The 23481-nt window shown below is 34.1% G+C and overlaps 1 protein-coding gene across 1 annotated transcript; it reads right to left on the bottom strand.

The window, feature by feature from the left end:
* Positions 1-2067: 2067 nt before the first annotated feature.
* On the bottom strand, positions 2068-3923 carry LOC134280246 (arp2/3 complex-activating protein rickA-like; the record flags this gene model as incomplete). The annotated part of the gene is made up of 2 exons (XM_062762656.1): positions 3781-3923; positions 2068-2421 (listed from the first exon to the last, which is right to left on the bottom strand). Coding segments are annotated over exons 1-2 (497 nt in total), but the record flags the coding sequence as incomplete, so codon positions are not given.
* Positions 3924-23481: the final 19558 nt, after the last annotated feature.

Below are 23481 nucleotides of genomic sequence, written 5' to 3'. Positions count from 1 at the left end.
TATTGAATTTTATCTGTTAAAAATTGAAACAAAAATCTTTAATTTAGTTTGAAGAAATTGGAGAACGATTGTTTTGTAAACAAGTGATTGTGGATATAATGGAAAGGAATCTTTACATGGAATACATGAAATTAAACTACAAAACTAAAGAATTTATGTCTGCATATATAGATAAGAATAGGCTTAATAAGGTATTTTTAAAAAACTTAGACAAATGTAATATCTAGAACGTACTAAACGTTAATCTTTGAAATTCTTACAGCTTCAGAGGATTTATGTCTGTATATATAGATAAGAATGAGCTTAATAAGGTATTTTTTAAAATAAACTTAACAAAATTAATATCTAGAATGTACTAAAAGTAATACTTCGAAATTCTTAATTTAAAAAATCTTAAAGCTTCAGAATATATCAAATCAAAAGAGTTTATATTAACAAAAAAAAAAATAAATAAATAAACAAATCAAACAAAACAAAACACAGAAAATAAAAATGGGAACCAAGGGGTAAAAAGCAACAACAAAATCTAAACTACAAAAATAGACAAATAAAAATTTACTTGAAAAAAAAAAATAAGGGAGAGAAAAAAATAAGCACAGAATTAAGCAACAGAAATGAAGATAAAATTAGCTACATTGGAGGATATTGCGAAAGGTTTCCATAAATAGCACTTCTGAAGAGACAAAGCCGCTGACAAAAACTTAAGATGAGGATTCAAAACAATTATGTAACAGATGAGGACACAAATAAGCAACACAAATGTAGATAAAAAAGAGGATAAAAAAATATGTAACAGATGAGGACACAATTAAGCAACACAAATGTAAATACAAAAGAGCTTCAAGTGAGGAGCTTCGAAAGATTTCCGTAAATAGGATCTCTGAAGAAGCAATAACCACAAAAAACACACATGTTATGATGAGGAATCAAATGATGCCATCTTCAGACACACAAAAGAGCCAACTCATCAGATTTACTCTCAAAGAAGACACGAAGAAGCAATCGGGCAATTGATGAAACTAACAGGTAACAAAGTTGAAGAAACATCAGCAAATTTGACAAAATCATCATTAAGCAGATGCCATATAATGACCAACACAAAGGGAGGAAGAGTTTTAGTGACAAACTGAAGTGAAAGTGAAGAGGAAAGAGGATTAAGAGGATTATTTAACAAAAAAGAGGAAAGAGGGAAAAACTAATTTAACTAAACAAATAAAATAAATATGTACATTATGTATGGAAAAAACTAGGTTCTGTTTTTAAACAAGGATACTCTGTGCCAAGTTTGGTTGAAATTGACCCAGTGGTTCCGGAGAAGAAGTCAAAAATGTGAAAAGTTAACATACAAGTGGACGGACGGACTACAGACAAAATTTGATCAGAAAAGCTCATTTGAGCTTTCAGCTCAGATGAGCTTAAAACATAGATATAGACGGACGGATATCGAATTTAGAGATATAGAGATGAACAGAAAGAAGATATATTGAATGTTCTTTTGGATTTTTTTCTAATTGGGTGAATTGTTTTAAAAAATCATCTCAGACTATGTCTGTATGCAAAACTGTTTCTGTGCTATATTGTAGTATTTAGTGAGAGTATAAAAAGAAAAATCTTGTTTTTGTTCTGTCTAGTAAGTAACTCAAGATATATTTTCAAAGCAGAATGTAAATATGGAATAGTAATGTTTTTTTTTAAAATAATTTTGTTGATATAAAGAGGAAAATATCGAATCTAGAACAAGAGAACAGGTATAGCTTTTCTTTTTTCAAGGTGGCAGGGGATGTTATACTTAAATATACTTGATATTTGTGGGTTTAAAATGTTAAAATGATACTCTGTTTACAGACAGTAAAACCGTATATAATAGAAAGTTAGGTTTACAATTTAAATACTGAGAGTTTCAATTTCACTACGTTTCTAGATGATGTATAATAAGATTTTTTTCTATTCATGAAAAAATTGCAACCAAGAAACCGGAAAAAGAATATGAAATTAAATCGGGATTCCAACCAGTAAAATTTCAAGCAAAAAAAACGTCCATGTGTCTACTAAATTAAACCAAGGTACCAAAAACTTCCAAAAAGTGGGTGTGATGGCAGTGGTGATGGCGGGGCTGGTGGAGGTGATGGCGCTGGTGGTGCTGGTGGTGGTGATAGCGCTGGTGGTGATGGCGCTGGTGGAGATGCTGGTGGTGGCGGTTCTGGTGGTGTTGGTGATGGCGCTGGGGGGCTCCAAAGATTCTGTACTATACTCAAAATCCAGCTGCTTGCACTGATTATACCATTTTTCATGTAGTCATATACAGTGTGGAGGATCTCGCGTAAACGAGATCTTGGTGGATTACTATTTCTGTTCACGCTTTCTGCTATTTCCTCCAGCAAATTTACTAGTTCTTGAACTTTTGGGTTTAATTTTGGGGGACTGCTTAATACAAATCCTTTAAAACAATAAATTATAATAGATTAATTTTTTACCACTAAAATGTTGTTGTTTTTTTTCAAAAAGATATCGTCCGTATTTTCAGACATGGAGGGTATTTATATTTTAAACCGAAGATTTGGAAATTCAGGTGGTCATAATTTTTTTTTTTTAAAAAGATAAAAACAAATTGGGAAAAGGGGTGATCAACACTACATATACGTACATACCAGTAGCAGATCCAAAAGAAGAGGAAATGTATCAGACAAATGAAGTAATTGCTTGAATGAAATACGGTTTACAGAAAAAGTTTCCCCTTGAAAAAATTGATTAGGCTTCCCTAAATGACATGCTCGATCAGAAAGTTTTACATACTCGTTGTTAAGGCATTCAATCAAGATCTTTCAATAATACTCGATAATAACAATCTATTTATGAATACGAAGAAAACGGACCCTATATATACAAATCGAATAAGAAATATCAAAATAATAATTAAATCATATTCAGGATTTAAAAACATCTCGTACATATACATGTACAGTGTATATAGCATTTTTAAAAAAAAGTCTCTGTCGAGACTGTAGCTCTACTGGTTTGTACTTGTAATAAAGGAAGAGAAAAATAGCAGTTGGGACTTGAAACTTTACAAAAGCAATAAAGAGAATAATGGTCCTTGATCAAGTCTCTTTTTGTGGAGAGACTGCAAGAAGACTACAACTGTAGGGGTAACTTTTGATAAAATTCAACAGAATTTTCAATTTTAGTTTCCATGGCAACATCAATTATCAAAATCAAAAACACAAAGCTGATAATTATGTATCTCAATGTAGTCTACTTGCATTATTATATTGAAATCAGACTAAAACTGTATTTGGAGTAGCATTTTAATTGTATTTCACAAAAATTTCTATTTTTAGTAACCAAGGCAACATCGTTCATCGAAATCAAAAACCAATAAACAGAATTATGTATCTTAGTGTAGTCTACTTGTGTGACAACTGACAAGTTATACTGAAATCAGATCAAAACTGTAGGAGGAGTAGCCTTTTGAAAAATTGTTTACAGACAGACAGACGGACCGACGACGGACGCATTACTATCGCATAAGCTCTTATGGTCTCTGACCAGCAGAGCTAAAAAAAAAGGTTCAGGCCAATGCATGGCAACAGACGTAACTGTCCAAAGTCAGGAAATTGTCGGTGCTATACTTTACAGGAATACAAAGTAAAAAGGTGTGAGGGAAAGGGATACAGTATTTAAAGAAAGATTTACCATTGCAGAAGAGGGGGAATCCCCCCATGAGCCCACATCGCGTTCTAAGGGTCTGCTTGCATTTCATTTAATAGGCCTAGGGCATACCTGAATTTCCGATTATCTGTTGGAAGAGTCCCCTCTTGTTCCAGATATCCAAATATCTGCCGCTGCCTACAACATGGATAGTTCTGTTGCGTCCGTCCTCCCATATGAATGGAGTGAGACTCTCTCGCCAGAGGATCACCCATTTGTATTCAAACTTCACGCCTGCAGGTAGCCTTACACCCACCACCCATCTGCCCGAATGCACAGGAACTTCCTCTGCAGTGACAATTATGAAGCTCAGATTTTTTTTTTCAAATAACATATTCTGGAATTCACATTCCTCATTAGAGTTGCATTGCGAAGAAGATACTCCGTAAAAATATTTAAAACAAAGGTGTGATGGTCAGAAACTGCTGCGATATAAAACTGAAGTTTCATATTTTTGACGGCTAGGAAATTGAAATGTTAGATTCACTAAAAACTGTATTGAAACTAAAAAGGGTTTGGCCACCCCGTAGTTGTGATTTGTACCACAATAATAAACAAATGAACGCATTAATAATCATGATGTTAAAAACCCACTAAATTGAAATCTATCGTTAATTATAATAGTGTCTTCCCACAAATTTTTATTAAAATAGAAAATTTGGTCCAAATTTTATATTTTAATAAAAATTTGTGGGAAGACAATAGCTTACTGCTCGTAAATAACAATTTAAAATCCAAGATAAAAAAAAATATCAACTTTTTAACTATTTTTCTCTAACTTTTGTGAATTTTGCATGCCCATGGTGCCATAGATAAACTGTTATCAGCTTTATCTCATGCGATTTTTTTCAGTGATGAAGGGGGGGGGGGGGCGTAAAGTCTGTGAGAAATATTTGAAACTTCGATTTTCTCTATATTGCCACTCTCTTATATATAAAATAAACGTTGTTAACAATAGTTTACGGTCTATAAACTATAGATTAAAGAAAAATAAAACTTGTTTGTCAAACATGAAACCATGCTCAACTCATTTTTATGAATGTTGCATGCCAAATCAATGTTATGCATATATTGAAAACACATTCCATACCCCAATTGTTGTATGAAAATCTGAGTAAATTCAATTACAAACAACAAAATCATTTTCTTTAATCCATCTGATGTCAAAATTTATTTAACTGTAAATCAATAAGAAGACAAACATTTTGTACTCATACCTGCAATTAGCGCATCATTTAAATTCCAGTTCCCCAGATGTGGAATGGAGCCGGTGACAGCAAGAGCTAAGTTTTTATGAAGATTTTCGAATTGACATTGTATTTCTACTCTAAAAGAGCCGAAACTTGTTTGATTGTCGCACACAGCAATTTTGTGAAACTATGCAATCAATTGTGACGTAAAGTACACGTAACATTACTATGACGTCACAACTAACCTTTTTATTATGACGTTTTCATTATGGAGTATTTGTTTTTAAATGACTGAAAACATCAACAATTCATGATACAAAAATAGAGAACAGAGAATTTGAAATACATCAAAAAATAAAATCATTTGTCTATGAAATGTAATTGACGTTGCATGCGCTACACGCTATACAAAAACAGAAATTTTAATGCATTTATCTAAATTGATAAATCAGTCCTACAGAGTATATAACATGAAAAAATGTTTCAAATAGCCTGTTTAACAACATAACTAAGGGTCATATCAGTGACCTCGAAAAAGCTATTATCCTCAAATCTTTCATCGTTAACTTTTTGTTACAATTTCAATATAACATCTGGTTAAAAGGTAATTCTACGGAAGTTAATCCTTGAATAGGGCCTTTAATTTTTAAACTTTAGCTTTACCAATTAATCATTTTCTGATTTTTGAGGTCTAACATGAGTCCGATATTGAATTAACAATTCTTGATATATCTACCTGTTGTCTCTTTTCATTAACCTGTCAATGTGACGAACACAGAAAAAAGCATATGAGGATAATAATTAATACAAAAGACGCCTTTGTGCTTTTTAACGTGATATATCGGAATAAATTTTATTGCGATGTCTAATAAATACTAGTATTACCCGCCCCTCAGGGTTCTATTTATATTCTTTGAATACTAGTCTTATGAATGCAACATATGTTAAGAACGAAAATAAACTTCATTTACGTCCGAAATTACCTTTTTTATCGTCCCTCAATGTATTAATTCAACCGAAGAACGAATTGACTAACGCTACTTTCATTTCCGTGATCAATGTTAATCTCTCACCAGAGTGCGCGCTCAGCTTACATTGTGTTGGAGCGGAGCGTAAAAACGCCCTCTGGTGAGAGATTGGATCAATGTGTGGAGAATGTTTTCAATCAAGAAATGAGGCCTTAAGAATTTCCAAAGGATTGATAAATCAACAGTGTTTCAAAAATAAAATCCTGATAAATAACTTGTTTTTAGATTTGCTTACTAATAAAATTTCACACTCACAAACAATTAATTAATCTCTCCTTTTTTTGTGCGAAATTCATTTTTGGATCGTTCTGTCCCTTTCTAATTCCAGTCTTCTTTTTTATTAACTCCATTGGATCCTCGACAGGTCAGACCTCTGGTATATGTGGAATGATCTTATGTACAATGAGATCTAATATACCGGTTAAGAATAAATTTTACTGGTGAAATATGAGCTTTTGTTTGTGGATCGCATGCATATTTTTAACGTCAATGACTACAATAGTCTGTCAATAGATATTTTTCGGAGAGCTATAGTTCTGCAGCTAATATAAAGAAAATTGCAATATTTTACGGGAAATTGTAGTCTTAAAATGTATTGAAAATCGACCGTAAACCACAGGCACCTGACAAATGCATAGATGGTGCCCCCCTTAATTTTTTATTAGATACAAAATACACGATTTTCGACCGACTGCCTTAAAGTCTGGCTCGAAGCAAAACTTTTGTTTGCATTCCAGGACAATATATTTTTCTTTTTATTCCTCTTACCCCGTCAACAAAAGTGTTGAAATTTTCAAGAAATTATTTTAAAAAGATTTCCCACTTAATACCTACCGACACAATACCTGCAGTCGGGAGAGAGCAAGCAAAAATTATTTTAATGATGGCCTAACAAACAAAATCTTGTAAACTATGTACATAGGATACCCCTCTTCGAAGAAGATTTTCTACGTTATTACAACATAATCAATGAAATTTATGCAAGCTCTTATTCAGATGATTGCTGAGATGTTGTTTCACAATCCCCTTACAGCCACACCCGATCGAAATGATTTATTTGTAATAAATTCAAGTTTAAATTATTTACCTAATTTCCCTTCGCTGGCTGCGAAACAGTAGGTTTTGACTGGAATTTGTGGAAAACATCCAAGGAGTTCCGATTAGTTATCTCTGGATTTATCATTACGCTTCACAAAGTAGTACTTAATGATCTTGTGTTTCGCAGCCAGTTAATAAATTCATTGCACACGAGCATGTTAAGCTACGTACGGAATTTCTATATCGAGACAAACCAAACAGGTTGAGGATACAAGGATATGGCAAATCTTGTCTACAATTAATACTTTTCAAATTCAATGGTCGATGCAATGACCTGCCAGCAAATAAAAGCCATTATTACTTAGAAGATTGACTGTGTTTCGTTTTAAAATAGGTAATTAATTCCAACTCATTTCGTCGCCCGCTTGGCGCAGTGGTTAGAGCGTCTCCTCTACGATCGCAGTGTAAGAATTCCTTACGCCGGGGTGTTGCCAAAACGCGGAATGGAAAACGGAACGGAAAGCGGAACTGACGGAAAACGGAAAAAAATTGTCAAAAAAATAACATTGATTCGATGTAAATCAGATATAAAAGCAATATTTTTGATATTATTTAATATTAAATAAAAATTTATCTCAAGCTATTATATACTTAGTATTCATCAGGTCGGGTACACTACATATACCTTATATGGAAAGCAATTTTCAACACATGACAATATTTTCGTTACACTCGTTCTCCGATCAACTGAAAGAGTTTCAAAGCATGACTATGGAACGCCGGGATTATCTTATATGAGGATTATTTTAATTATATGAAGTAGATTTTATATTATATCGTGTGCAACTTCCATTATACACAGTACTTCTTTCATTATATGACTAGACATGTCATTATATTATATGTACAAGTATCATTATATGAGGTGTTTTTATCATTGTATGAATTAAGTGCTTTTAACATTATATGCGATAGATCTAACATTATATGCAGTAAACACAACAATATATTAAGTACTTCTCACATTATATACAATAATATATTCTTCATAATATACAGCATTTCTGTTATTATGATGATGCTGATCGTTAAATATTATGTCCGGTCCAGTTAGCATTCCATGCGGTAGATTTTGCATTTCGTTATGATGTAGACATAGTATTATATGCGGTGCTTTCTTCTTTATGATGTTTATGATGATGATCATTCAACTGCTGACGCAATATTTGCACTTCAACGTTTACGCGTTATATCACATAACGAATTTCAAACTCGAATTTCAATTCAATGTTTTCCCCGCGTCCGCGTCGAATTGTACCCGCCCATTTCATTGTCTATCATTGAATGTTTTGATTGTAACAGATAGAAATGACGTATGCTGCATATTTCAAATCTTGCCGCCCAGTTAATGTTCCGCGGTCTTACATATCAAGAGCTTTTTACTGACCTATGATCAATCTTTGATAATTAGGGCCCCGCTTGGCGGGCGCCCTATAGTGATCATTCTGTCCATCCGTCCGTCCGTCCGTGCTTACGAGAGTGCATTTATTGGGTATTTTTCATGCCAAGATTGTACTTATTGGGTACTTTTTGCTTATTGGGTATACCCAATAAGAAGTGTCGCTGAATATGCTTAAAACACCCCAATTGGGTATTTGCAGGTTAGTACCCAACAAAACTTGGACACGACCATTTGTCCAAAAAAGTGTCCAAAAAAGTTGCTTTCACGGACGCACCGTGTTTTGTGTTTCAGTTTTACATTCGGAACTCTAAATTCTCGAGAGTTCCGAAAATCAACTTCCGTTGATCCTGATCATAACAACGTTTGTTTTCATGGGAAAAAATATGGCGAGTAAGAAACACTTAATGTCAACAACATTGTCTGATTGACAAGAGAAAAGGTAAGTTTATTCGATTAATATTTATCTATTGCTGGGTTCTTGTTTAAGGAAAATTGATTTTAATGTAATTTTGAAAACAATTGTGCACAAAATTAAAATAGATATATCGGAACAATTAATCCTAAGTTGCACTTGTATGTATTTTGAATTTTCTCTGTCTTTTTAACTCTCTTGAGGGCGAGAAGTATTTAGTAAATGATCGTGTATTGTTAGATAATCTTTAATAAATCGAAAGTGTTAATTATTTAATTTTATATCATAACCAACTAAGTATGTTCTGACAATGTATATTGGAAAGGGAAATGAAAATCTTAACAATCGTGTGTTCATAAATCAGCTGTAAATTATCGGTTCATGTAGACTGTATTACAATCGCAAAGTGAGCTGAGATGAGATAAATGGGATAATTGACAACAACTAAATAATTGTATGTAAGTTTATCTAATCTGATATGTAAGAGAATCATTGTATTACTGAAAAACGTTCAGTCAAAACAGTGCTTCTTTCTGTCTTTGATTTTGAGTGTCTGCTTTATTTTGATTTTTTTAAAATTATTGTTTTTGGCATTTGTTTTAATTAATTTAAAACAATACTGAAATTGATATAGGGCTACTATAAATATTTCACATGATGGGTGTGTAATTAGCATCGCGCTACACCCGGGGCTTCCATTTTTGAGGATGGGGCTAGTGGTTTTCTGCACTGAGGAATCCCCTTGGGCTATTATATATAGGAATTTTAAAATACACATGTAATGCATGAAAAGCACCACCGGTATTTTCACTCCTTTTTGCTATTAAATTCCCTATATGAAAATATTCCAGACAGCATGCTCCTATTATCCATAAATCTCCACAACTGCATCCATTTTGCATTACTACCAGACTGATTTACTTAAAAACGATCTTTTTTTTTCCTAATTTGAATTCCCCCCTTTCCTTTGTTTAATATAGCAATATTTGCATGTACATATATGCCTCACAGATATCTCATTATTAAATTATATACATTTACTCAATCAGCTCAATGATAAGTGTCATGCAATTATGTTGCGCTTTTTTTATTTAAAGCCATATGTGGCGTAACTGATCAAAAAATATATTTTTGAAAAATACAAAATTAAGTAAAGAAATACGAGGGTTGATCCAAAAGTTCGTGGAATTTCTTTCTAAAATTTTATCATAATTTGATGAAAACAAACAATAGGCATATTTTTAATATAGAGTCATACTGCAACAATATTGGAAAATTGCACCCCGTTCCCATTACCAATAAGGTCACACTAGCTTTCTGAAGATGGATAGTTGTGAAACACGGGGGAGACTTCGACGTAACGCCAAGTTAGGTATGTTACGTCACGTTTCAGAAGCATCTCACCCTACCCTAATTCGAATACGTAATTCTACAAAATACTGCCCTTTTGTCCATTTTTTTCTCAAGAAAAGCCTGGGTATCATGTCGTACCAACTTTAATATCTTCATTTTTCACTCATATTTCAAAATACTTCCCATCTTTCCATATGATGTTCCAATTTCAGTAGCAATGTCAAGCTATAAGAACAGTACGTCAGCCGACAAGGTCCATTAATGCTTTAATTTGTCTAGGGGGTAAACACTTTAAACAGAGCCTCCAAATGCCGGTTTCACCTTTAATCAACGTCCATGGAAGTTCTACTTTTCTTAAATTTCTTAGACACTGGAACCCAGTAGCTAAATACATTTTTTCCAATCCTATGTCAATAATATAAGATAAAAAGATCCCGGGATTTTCATAAAACTTATGACTTGACCGAAATTTGACGTTGTCTAACAACCTTAAGATGAACAATAAATCTTCAACTGATGAACTAAATATCCAGTAAAATCAGTAAAAATCTCACACAAAGGTTAATAAAAGATCAAGCAATCGTAATAATGACATAATTTTCATTTTCTATAACACATAGGGCGATTTTATTCTCATTTCAAGAATTAAGAATTAAATTGATAATAAACGTGTTGATGTCTCAAAACATCCGTTTCTATGGCAACTGCCATAGAGTAACTATCGCAAATATTTAAAATATTTTTTTATTTAAAATATTCAACAAGTGTCTATATTCTCATTTGTAATTTTCAATCAATTTCAATTATAAATGAATGAAATATGAAGAAATTCCACGAAGTTTTGGATCAACCCTCGTATAGTTAATACATTTAAATTAAAGCTTTTCATACAATTCGGAGCACGGAGAACACCTCGTTTCATCTAATAATACGATTTTATCTTCTCTGTAATGTGTTATTTAAATCTTTTGTATTTTCTTCCAAGTCGGAGAAAATTTCGAGAATCCAAATTAAATTTTGATATCTTTAAAACGCAATTGACTTAGATTTTGTAATTTACGGAAAATTTCTATCTTTATCATGTTTATATAAATTAATGATACAAATATTAAGTTTTTATAATTTCAGTCTAATAATTTTCATTGTACATACGCCATATATGGCTTTAAATGATTCAAGATGAAAACAAAATGATTTTTGCTTCGTTTTAATTAGACGAACTAGTGAATGACCAGAAAAGGAATATTTAAAATCTTTTTTTCATTTTTTTAAATCATTAATTTATATCTGATTAGATTTTACTAGCGGCAATTAAATTAAACTTTAATTTTAAAAAGAATCATCTGTAGTTAATACCCTGACTTTTTTCACGATGAACTTTTTTTCAATGTTACTTTTTAATTTTTGCCTCTATATTTGGGCTTGTCACTTTTTACTCGGGGATAGTAACTTTTTTTATTGCCACCAAGCTGTGGATTGGTACTTGATTTCTTTTATTGCACAGCAATGACTATGATTTAATAGCACAAAAAGCTAATGGGTTTACGTATGTGAATTTATATGATTAATGCTTACTTGTGATTTTAGGATAACTGGAGATAATGATTCCTTTTTTCCATTGATATTCCATAAATAATTTCCTAAGTATTATGTTACAATAAATTGGTTTAGATTTTTTTTTATAAAAGTAATCAATAATTGCAATGGAAATTAAAACCATAATCATGTTCATTGAGGATTTTCATGTATTATGTAACAGGTCAAACAGGAACTTCAATTGTGAACATAGCAGAGAACACACTCATCAGAAGATGACCCTCAGAAATAGGACAATTGTAAGTAATCAGTAAAATGAACAGGAAAACTTCATGCCAACCATAAGATTTTTAGAGACATTTTAGCTTCTTAAATTAGAAGAAATAGAGGGAAAAACTTGTACATACTACATAACTACTAGGCAACCAACCTTTAACGGCAGGAAAGCTTTTGGTATCTGCAATACAGCTACATAAAACCTCTTTAGTATTCATGCTGAGTTTGAGAAAGTACCTTAGTATTTTTTCTAGTGTTTGCCAACATTTTCATGCACACTGTTAGCTTGTTTGTACTATCATTTTATTTTATATTCTTCAGATGCCCTTTACCTTTGCCAGTTTTGAATCATTTGTTTTAAGGGCATCTGAGGGTTGGTTCCAGAACTTAATTAATTGTAAAGTAAATACCGTGGTACTATTCGGTCATAGGTTATGTTAATACGTGTATAACATTTTGTTCTGATAGAGGTGGCATAACAGGAAAAGAAACAATACTAGATATCACTTCAAAGGAATAAAATAGCTTCATTTTGAAAAGCACAAGTGATTGCATAATAATTAACAGTAAATACAGACAGACATACACTACCATTCTTTGTTAAAGGAGGGGGGGGGGGCTGAGAAAAAGAAAACAAAAAACATGAATTTGATAAAGCAAAAGAAAAAGATCGAGGAAATCCTTCTCCAAACTTGGAAACGATTAATGTAGAATTAGGAGTTAAAAAGATACTCGTTTTTTTATTTGAAAAATTAAACTTCAACATTAATGTGTGTTTATTCATATTGTAGCAGCGTAAAGGCGCATGATTTTTTTTGGGGGGGGGGGGGTGAAGAACTCAAGATTTATCCCTGAAAAGAATGGGTCACCTGTCCCCCAGATACTACCTGCCTGACATGTATATATATTTCTTAACTTCGCTGTAAATTCTGCAATGAATATTCCGATTTACTTATCGATTATAAATACATTCGAAGTTTTTCCGAGTTTATATAAAATTTTATATGCATGCAGCTAGCATCCAAATACGTGACAAGAGTATAAAGTTGATTTGAATATTGAAGTGGTCAGTATGCGAGTTTATTTGTTTAGACAGTGATTGAATGTGAAGAAATTATTACGTCTTTGGTATTTTCTGCTTATGATATTTTGTTTCTTTTTCGCAAGAAATTGATTAAATGTGTCTTTATGTACATCTACGCGTGTGCTTTAATTTTCGCAATGAACAGGAATATTGCGATTACGTGCATGAGAATTACAAAATGTCCCGGAAAATCGTCAAAGTTTAACATATTAGTGATATTCATCGAAGTCTACAGAGAACTTTTTTTAATTTAAAAAAATGAATGCTGGTGTACGCACTTTTCAAATACGAGCTACCAGATTGTGTCGCTTTCTATAGAAAACACGCTTTCCAAAGGTATTCACCTGTGGCGGAATAGAATCACATGACATATTATCTATTCTTGGCAGGTCAACAAGAGGTTAATCCTATGTAAATGTACTCACCGAACAGATTCAAAATCATGATCCTTTTAAGTAGAAGACATAGAGCGCAATGTTGTTCAACAAAGATATTTTCACACAATCTCTATAAATATAATATACACATTATATTTTGATGTCGACTTTGAACAAATCTGCGCTCGATGTTTACGAAAGCTCTTAAGTGGGTACCTGTCACAAATTTCTTTTGATATTCATGAAAATCAAAGGACCCCACCTTCAAACCACAGCTTCGCATGTTTTGCAATTATTTGAAATTTTTAAACGTTGGAGCATATACTACAGATATAAGAGAACAATGTAATTTACTTCTTAAGCTTATTAATGAAAGTTTAAAATTTGACGAGAAACCGGGGACCACAGATAATGGCTTATTGAGACTTCTTCTTTTGTGCAAAGCACACCCCAGGAAGGGGGGATGGAGTGTCAAGTGTGTCTCTGTCCCTGTCAATATAATTTCAAAGCAGTTAGTAAGGTTTGGGTCAATTTTAAATCCTCTTTAGCAGAAACATTGGGCTAAAAACAATACTAATGTGAAAGCTTTATCATTAAGTGTAGAGATGTTTTTGAAGATTATGTACCCCTAATGTACTGATAGTGTTACATTAGAAGTCTAAAATTTGCAAGGAATAGGTGTAAAATCTTTTTAAAATCTCCTTCTTAACAATCAGAAACTAAGAAACTGTCTAATTAATATGCAACATCGTTTTGTGTGTTGAATGATGATTCCATTTTGATAAAATTATGGCAGATGGGGGGGGTAGGATGAAGATGCAGTTAGACATAGAAGAAACAAAAAAGAGTTGATAGAATTTAGTTTTTTTTTCATTTTATTTATCAATACATATTTCTGAATAAGAAATATGCTTTTACTTCTTGGTTGGGTTTGATCAACATAAAGGGTGTTCTTACTGTAGTCAAGAAAAACATGTTTTATACGGCAAAGAAATGCCTTTATCTAATTGCAGGATGAATAAAAAGGACAGAGGCAGATTTGAAGGAGATGCATGAAATGAGGAATATTTCAAAGATTGCCTGAGCCTAACCACTGCTACTGGATAAACATATGGCAATATAAAAGAGCAGGGTCAATGGAGGTATCATACAGTATAGGCCATGAGAGACCCTGAAGAAGAAAGTATTGAAGAGAAACAAAACTAAAACCATTTTGACATTTATTGAAATATAGGATCAAAGCCTTACATGTAAAATTTGGGCATGTAATGACTTTTCTCCTGCTCTAAGATTTATAACAGTGGTGATTTGATTTAATATCTTTATCCCGATTTGTCGAAAAGATTTGGACATAGTGCATCAATTATTTTAAAGTTTTGATACAACGAATTCATTCATTGTACTTGTAACTGAGTTTTCTGGTGCGACACTGTTTAATCGGCTTCAAAACTAAATTTGTGATTTCCAAACCAGATTAATACGAGGGGCGTTCAATAAATAATGTCATTGGGGCTCAGAAAGAAGCAAACGACGCTTTTCAATGATTTAGTCTTCATGATTTTACTTATTAATCTCTTTTAATTCAAACACATGTCCGTAACATTTTTTATCCAATTTCTGATTGTTTTTAGAACTCATTTTTGGGTATGACCCTTAGTATACTGGAAAATGGCAGATCCAATGATTTCCTGGACTTGTTTTTTCCTTCTGAAAGGTGTTTTTTTCAAGTTTGGAAATAGAAACAAGTCAAAAGGTCAAAGATCTGGCAAATATTGTTAATGTGAAAAAACATTAACTTTCTGTTTATCCCGAAAACCCCTTTACTCTTTAGGGCATGTGGGTTTGAACGCTGTCATGAAGAAATTCAACTAGTGGATTCCTGATTCTGGGTCCTTTCTCTGATAAACCTTTCGATTTCTTTGCAAAAAAACTGCTTTCTAGACACCTCCAGATATTAAACTGTCTCCCCGAATACGAATTTGAACAACAATACCACTAATATTTAAGAAAATTGCATTTAAATCTGTCTTTGTGCTCTTGCAAACCTTTGCTCTTGACAGACCATCGCCGTTTTTATCCAGTACATCTTATGTTAAAATTTGTTTTAATGGTTTTAAGCAATAGATTCATGTTCCAATATCTGTTTGAATATAAAACAAACGTGGATTACTACAATTACTGATATTTTAAAATAATTGTTAAGACTTTTGTACACGCTGTCGTTTTCACTCATTTTTCAAAATACAGGGTGACCTTAGAGTACCAAGCTTAATTACTGTCAAACGTTTCTTAAAAACAGTGTAAACTACTCCCGATATGATGTCTATCAAATTTGCTATGTGTCTTAAAGTCAATCATACAACATCAAATATTATTTGTTGAAATTTGACATACAGTACATAAGTTGTTATAATTTTTGTTGGCAAGGAGGGTACCCATTTTTGATACCCATTATATAATTTTTTATCATTGAAATCCACCTGCTCATTTGTCTATAAAACAGGCATCGATTACTGTAAATGTCACATATTTCAGTGAATATTTATTTGGGATTTTTAACAAGTTTTACAGCAGCTTTAATGTAGCTTTTATTTTCACTCTAGTTTAATGATTCTTTACCATTCATTTATAATGCAGTGTCTCGAATAGCCCTTGTTTCCCAGCTTCTCACGATAAAACTAAGTGATGAAAAGTGGTCACATAAACTGTTATAAATTCATTAAAGATTCAATAATGAGAGAAAGTCAAGCTTTATGTCATATGACTACTATGTTGTATGTCATCGAGCTAATGACATTATTTATTGAACGTCCCTCGTAAGATACATGTAATATCTTTTAACATCGGTGACTATTAAATCCATTCTTTTACATCTCAGAAGTATTTTTATTATTACAGGGAAAATATGCATTGTACATGTATCTTTAATAAACAGGATTATAGAAATTTTCCATATAATACAACACAATCTTAGCAACTGAAGGCAAATATTTTATCAAGGGTGTGATCTATTTATCAATATGGTTTTCAGCATCTTGCTCTACCTGTAATGACTCAAGTTCCAAAATTTAAATTTAAATTTTGCAAACATGGTTATAAAATTCTTTAAAAGCCAAATAGTTTCGGCACAAAATGCTTATATATTTCCTATCATGTGTAAAGTGTACACTGAATGAGATGTGGAATGTTAGAATTAAAGTATTAAATATGTTTTGGACTTATGTATGCTTATGCAGATAAATTTGAATTCAACTAGGGAAGGTAAATGTCATACTTATTGGGTTTGCAATCTAATGCAAGAGTATAAATATCCAAGACAAATTTGACAATTTTAATGAAGGGTATAAGTAACCCAACAAGAATTGGACAAGTAAACATTACCTGTTGGGTTTTATTCTAATGTTGGGATGTAATATCCAAGAGGAGTTGAACCCATGTCCAATACCTATTGGGTTTTCTTTCTTATGAAAAAAATTTTGAGTAACCCAAGAAGAATGTCCAATACCTTTTAATTTGTATACTATTGAAGGGATGAAGATATCCAAGAAGAATTGGACAGGTGTCCATTACATGTTGGGTAGTATTCTGATGAGGAGATTCTCAAGAAACCCAAGAATTAGACAAGTGTCCATTGCCTGTTGGGTGGGATGTAGATATCCAAGAGGAGTTGGACAGATGTCCATTACCTGTTGAGTGGTATTCTGATGAAACAATTCAAGAAACCCAAGAAGAATTGGACAAGTGTCCATTACCTGTTGGGTGAGATGTAGATATCCAAGAGGATTTGGACAGGTGTCCATTACCTGTTGGGTTGTATTTTGATGATGCAATTCAAGAAACCCAAGAATTAGACAAATGTCCATTGCCTGTTGGGTGGGATGTAAATATCCAAGAGGAGTTGGACAGATGTCCATTACCTGTTGGGTGGTATTCTGATGAAACAATTCAAGAAACCCAAGAAAAATTGGACAAGTGTCCATTACCTGTTGGGTGAGATGTAGATATCCCAGAGGGGTTGGACAGGTGTCCATTACCTGTTGGGTTGTATTTTGATGATGCAATTCAAGAAACCAAAGAATTAGACAAGTATCCATTGCTTGTTGGGTGGGATGTAGATATCCAAGAGGAGTTGGACAGGTGTCCATTACCTGTTGGGTGGTATTCTGATGAAACAAATCAAGAAACCCAAGAAGAATTGGACAAGTGTCCATTACCTGTTGGGTGAGATGTAGATATCCAAGAGGAGTTGGACAGGTATCCATTACCTGTTGGGTTGTATTTTGATGATACAATTCAAGAAACTCAAGAATTAGACAAGTGTCCATTGCCTGTTGGGTGGGATGTAGATATCCAAGAGGAGTTGGACAGATGTCATTACCTGTTGGGTGGTATTCTTATGAAACAATTCAAGAAACCCAAGAAGAATTGGACAAGTGTCCATTACCTGTTGGGTGGGATGTAGATATCGGAGTTGGATATGTGTCCATTACCTGTTGGGTTGTATTTTGATGAGGAGATTCAAGAAACCCAAATAGAATTGGACAATGTACACATGTTCAATTGTTCTTGGGTAGTTTAATCCCTTCGTCAAAATACAACCCAACAGGTATTGGACACCTGTCCAATGCCTGTTGGATACCTTCATTCTGCCCAACATGTAATGAGCATTTGCTTATTATTAATTAGTCATGACTCAAAAACGTTTCTCCTTAAAGAACAAATTAGTTAGGTGTTACAATAAAAGAGCTATATCACAGAAATTGACAAAAGAATGGGTTCAAAACCAAAGGTTTTCAGTCTTGTCTGAATTTACCAGCAAATATTGAATATATAATAAATTTGGAATGAATAAAAAACAATAAGAAAAAACCCAATAAAATACGGACACGAGGATTAATATTCAATAAGATTTGAACAGTAACTACCCAAATAATGCTCTCTCGTGTGTACACTTTTTTTGTATCCAATAAGCAGTATCCAATAGGACTTGGACTTGATGTACCCAATATATAACCAAATGTGTGTCCGTCCGTCCGGGTGTCCGTCCGAGATCTCTTGTCCGGGGCATATCTTCTCTCTCCTTGGCCCAATCTGGCTCATACTTCACCCACATAGTGCCTTTGGGTAACCAGTGTGCAGTGACCTTGAACCATGTTTCTAGGTCAAAGGTCAAGGTCATAGCAGAATTATATGAAAAATCCTTGTCCGGAGCATATCTTCTCTCTCCTTGGACCAATCTGGCTCATACTTCACCCACAGAGTGCCTTTGGGTAACCAGTGTGCAGTAACCTTAAACCATGTTTCTAGGTCAAAGGGCAAGGTCATAACAGAATTATATGAAAAATCCTTGTCCGGAGCATATCTTCTCTCTCCTTGGTCCAATCTGGCTCATACTTCACCCACAGAGTGCCTTTGGGTAACCAGTGTGCAGTGACCTTGAACCAGAGAGGAGAGAGTGAGAGTGAGGAGAGAGAGGAGTGAGAGTGAGGAGAGAGAGGAGTGAGAGTGAGGGGAGAGAGAGAGGGAGTGAGGAGAGAGAGGGAGCGAGAGTGAGGAGAGAGAGGGGAGTGAAAGTGGGGAGAGAGAGGGGGGAGAGAGGGAGTGGGAGAGAGGGTAGAGGAGTGAGAGTGAGGAGAGAGAGGGGAGTGAGAGTGAGGAGAGAGTGAGGAGAGAGAGGAGTGAGAGAGAGGAGAGAGAGTGAGGGGAGAGAGAGAGGGAGTGAGGAGAGAGACGGAGCGAGAGGGAGGAGAGAGAGGTGAGAGAGAGGGGAGTGAGAGTGGGGAGAGAGAGAGAGGGGAGAGAGGGAGTGAGAGTGAGGGGAGAGAGGGTAGAGGAGTGAGGAGAGAGAAGGGAGTGAAAGTGGAGAGAGAGAGGGGGGTGAGAGAGGGGAGTGAGAGTGAGGAGAGAGAGGGGAGTGAGAGTTGGAGAGAGAGAGGAGGGATGAGAGTGGGGACAGAGGGAGTGAGAGTGGAGAGAGGGTAGTGAGAGGGCAGTGAGGGTAGTGAGAGAGGGGAGAGAGAGTGTGTGTGGAGAGAGTAAGAGTGGGGAAAGGGAGTGAGAGTGGGGAGAGAAAATTAATTGAAAGCAATTTTTTTATCGAAATGATATATACCATATATATGGTTCATTGCCGTTCGACTTATAATATTTGATTATTTAATTATCAGATTAAAGTACGGTAAACGCCCATCGAATTTCGACGTGACTGTAATTCACAGTCGTGGTGTTAAAGGTGCATGGCCACTGACTTGAAGTTATTTTCTGTATAATATAACGACTTATATATTTTAATAGCATTCCATGCCAAAATAAATTAAATCTTATTTAATCTAAAAGTTAGTAAAACTTCACATTTTTAGACGGGTTTGATTGACACATCCTTGCACTTCCACAAATTTTAATTTTATTCTTAATACTTAGGAAAAGTGGCAATCTTGTTGTGTATAAATGAAAAAAGGTTGCAATGCAATTGTTGTGTTCTGCTTTAAGGCAGTGACGGCGTTCCGTAGTAAAGATCGGTGTTCCTAAAGTTGATAGAAAGAAGAACTAAATTTTTAACAGAGTTCCGAAAGGTGGCTTCAGAAAGATCATCATCATAAAGAAGAAAGCACCGCATATAATACTGTGTCTACATCATAACGAAATGCAAAATCTACCGCGCAGAATGCTTACTGGACCGGATATAATATTTAACGATCAGCATCATCATAATAACAGAAATTATACATATAACAATATAAATTGATGCAAAGCATCAAATAGGCCGCTAATAAAATCTAGTATTTCAAAAAGTACTTCCACAATTTTATAAAAGGATCCAAGCAAGAAAAACACATGTCAAGATATTCAAAGATGAAACAGCACCAGCACTTGATCATTTTTATTTCAGACTGGCTGTCTTCAAAGCAAAATAAATATATTTTTTAAAAACTTAATGAAAATTTTATAGCATTTGCCCATCCATCGCTTAGGCGTCAGAACCGGGGGTGGGGTGGGTTGGGGGTTAGGGGGCTTAGCCCCCCACTTTTTTCGCAAAAATAGACATTATAGACATTGAAAATAAATAGTTTTCGATGGACCTAAATTTAGCAAGAGTTACTTCCCGTTGGCCGCCATACTGGAGGTCCAAATGCTCATATTCCTTCATTGTTCAACCAATTTCAAATTTATATTTGCGATTTTGAATTAGGAATCATTATTTTTCTGAAGTATATAAATTTTTGGAAGCCTTCTTTACTTAAAAAAAATTATTTTATAAAGATTTCCCACCAAATTTTTATGCTATATTTTCTTAAACTTGGTAATACAAAGAGGAAAACTTACCGAGTCGAACTCCAATATGGCGGCCAACGGGAGGTAACCTTTGCTAAATTTAGGCCCATCGAAAACTATCTATTTGGATTTACCTTTTTGTGGGTTTAGCCCGCCCCCTTAATGTCGATCAGCCCCCCCCCCCCCCCCCCCCCCGACTTTCAATTTGCTTCCGACGCCCATGCAATGATGCATCCATGTTATCAGGTCAATGATTAATGATAAGAAGTAAATGTCATCAACATGAAGATGAACCACGTGCTGATACCCTGGATCTTTGTCACGTGATAATGCCTGTGGTTTCTGCAGAGTAGGCTATGCTGCATGGTGCGGTGCAAAATGTAGAAAATAATTATCCACCTGTCATTCGCAGCTGTAGCATATTTAAAACAATGTTTACTTGTTGAACAAGTTTTCAATTTTTATTAACCATGCACTTTTATCACGTCGTTCTTATACGGAAAATCATGACGTACACACTCCCTAGATGGGGAGTACCTATTGTAAACTCTTTTTATTTAACCATAGATCATCAATTATCTGATGCAAAATGAAAATGTAATTGAAACATAATAAGAACTATTGAAACTTAATTTAAAGCAAGTTTTTGAAACATTTTACTCATGATTTTATACAAGTTATCATTTAAGAATTATTTTATTGAACTTATAAAAAAATAACATCTCATTTCCCCATGCACACTTTCTAACACAACTACAAATAGATCGGCCGCTGCTGCGGCCGATAATGATGAATATACTGTATATAATGTGAGAAGTACATAATAAATTGTTGTGTTTATATTGTATACAATGTTAGAACTACCGCATTTAATGTTAAAAGCACTTCATATACTCAGTAATGATAAGAACACCTCATATAATGCTAGATGTACAAAATATAATGACATAATGACATCATATAATGAAAGAAGTACTTCGTATAATGGAAGTCGTATACAATATAATGTAAAACCTACTTCATATTAAAATAGTACCGCATATTATGAAGGAAACACTGCATATAATGTTTAATCCTCAGACAGTCCCGGCGTTCCATACATGACAATCTACTACGTGTTTACGATTCAGTCGCGACACGTGGTTTTCGTCGGTTTACTACATAATATTAACTTTTTCACCGGAAAAACCATAGAGCTTCTACAAACGCTTTGACATTTGCATGTACGTAAAAACATTCTGGTAATATTAAGGGGTTAAATGTTAATTGCGCACCTTGTACTGCTGTCTGAAACTAAGTACACGTATATCACGTGAGGAAAAACTCTCAATGCTTTATCGACAAAATAGCTAGCACCCACAGGGGTCAGTAACATACTGTTTTTGATTTTACGTAATCACTATATATATATATACAAAAAAGGAAAGGGAAACAACGTCAGCCCGAATTTACACAGGGTCGGTCTCGGAAATATTTCGTATTTCATAGAAAAAAGAACGTAGCCAATTAAATTATAACTAGAAATCATACTACAATAAATATTCTTTAATAAAACAGAAACCTCGTTACTTTTTATAGCGTTTAAGTTGGGTAATACTAACTCGATATCCCGTTGTGCGAGCGATGTACTTTAAGTCGTCCACTAAAACGAGGCAAAATTCGCACATTTTCTCCAGTTTTGAAGTCTTTCCGAAGATGGAAAACACAAAGTAAAGAACCAGCGTTCACGAAAATCATCTCTTTCTTTTGTTAATTGCAATTCAAAGGTACAACATCTCCGATTTGAATAAATACGGTAGCTTTTTTCGTTCACAGAGAGGCTCAAGCCCAGAACAGACGACATTTTGGAAAAACACATAATGGGTAAAAGGTGGAGCGTGATTGGTCAGATCTGTTCTAGAAAAGCACCATTGACCAATCACATCTCGCGTTAAATTTTGGATGCAATGTTTAGCGAATTTAGTGGACGACTTAAACTACATCATTTGCATGACAGGATATCGGATCTGCAAAACACGACTTACACGATTCTTAAATGACCACGATGGTATTTTTATTAAAGAGTGATTATTACTGAATGATCCCAGTTGTTATTTCACAAACTGCAAGGTATTTTATTGAAAACACGAGTCATTTCCGAGATGGACCCTGTGTAAATTCGAGCTGACGCTGTTTCCCTTTCTCTTTTTGTATACATACAGTGATTACGTAAAATCAAATACAGTATTTGTCGTCTGTTCTGGGCTTGAGCCTCTCTGTGAACGAAAAAAGCTACCGTATTTATTCAAATCGGAGATGTTGTACCTTTGAATTGCAATTAACAAAAGAAAGAGATGATTTTCGTGAACGCTGGTTCTTTACTTTGTGTTTTCCATCTTCGGAAAGACTTCAAAACTGGAGAAAATGTGCGAATTTTGCCTCGTTTTAGTGGACGACTTAAAGTACATCGACTCGCACAACGGGATATCGAGTTAGTATTACCCAACTTAAACGCTATAAAAAAGTAACGAGGTTTCTGTTTTATTAAAGAATATTTATTGTAGTATAATTTCTAGTTATAATTTAATTGGCTACATTCTTTTTTCTATGAAATACGAAATATTTCCGAGACCGACCCTGTGTAAATTCCGTTGTTTCCCTTTCCTTTTTTGTATATATACATAGTGATTACGTAAAATCAAAAACAGTATGTTACTGGCCCCTGTGAATAGGTATATGTAGAAGGAAAAACTCCTAAAATGTACA

This window comes from Saccostrea cucullata, unplaced genomic scaffold (assembly GCF_032062105.1).
Source record: "Saccostrea cucullata isolate Sc308-1 unplaced genomic scaffold, CSIRO_AGI_Scuc_v1 ctg6174, whole genome shotgun sequence".
NCBI lineage: Eukaryota > Metazoa > Mollusca > Bivalvia > Ostreida > Ostreidae > Saccostrea > Saccostrea cuccullata.
This window is presented reverse-complemented; position numbering and strand designations above follow the sequence as displayed.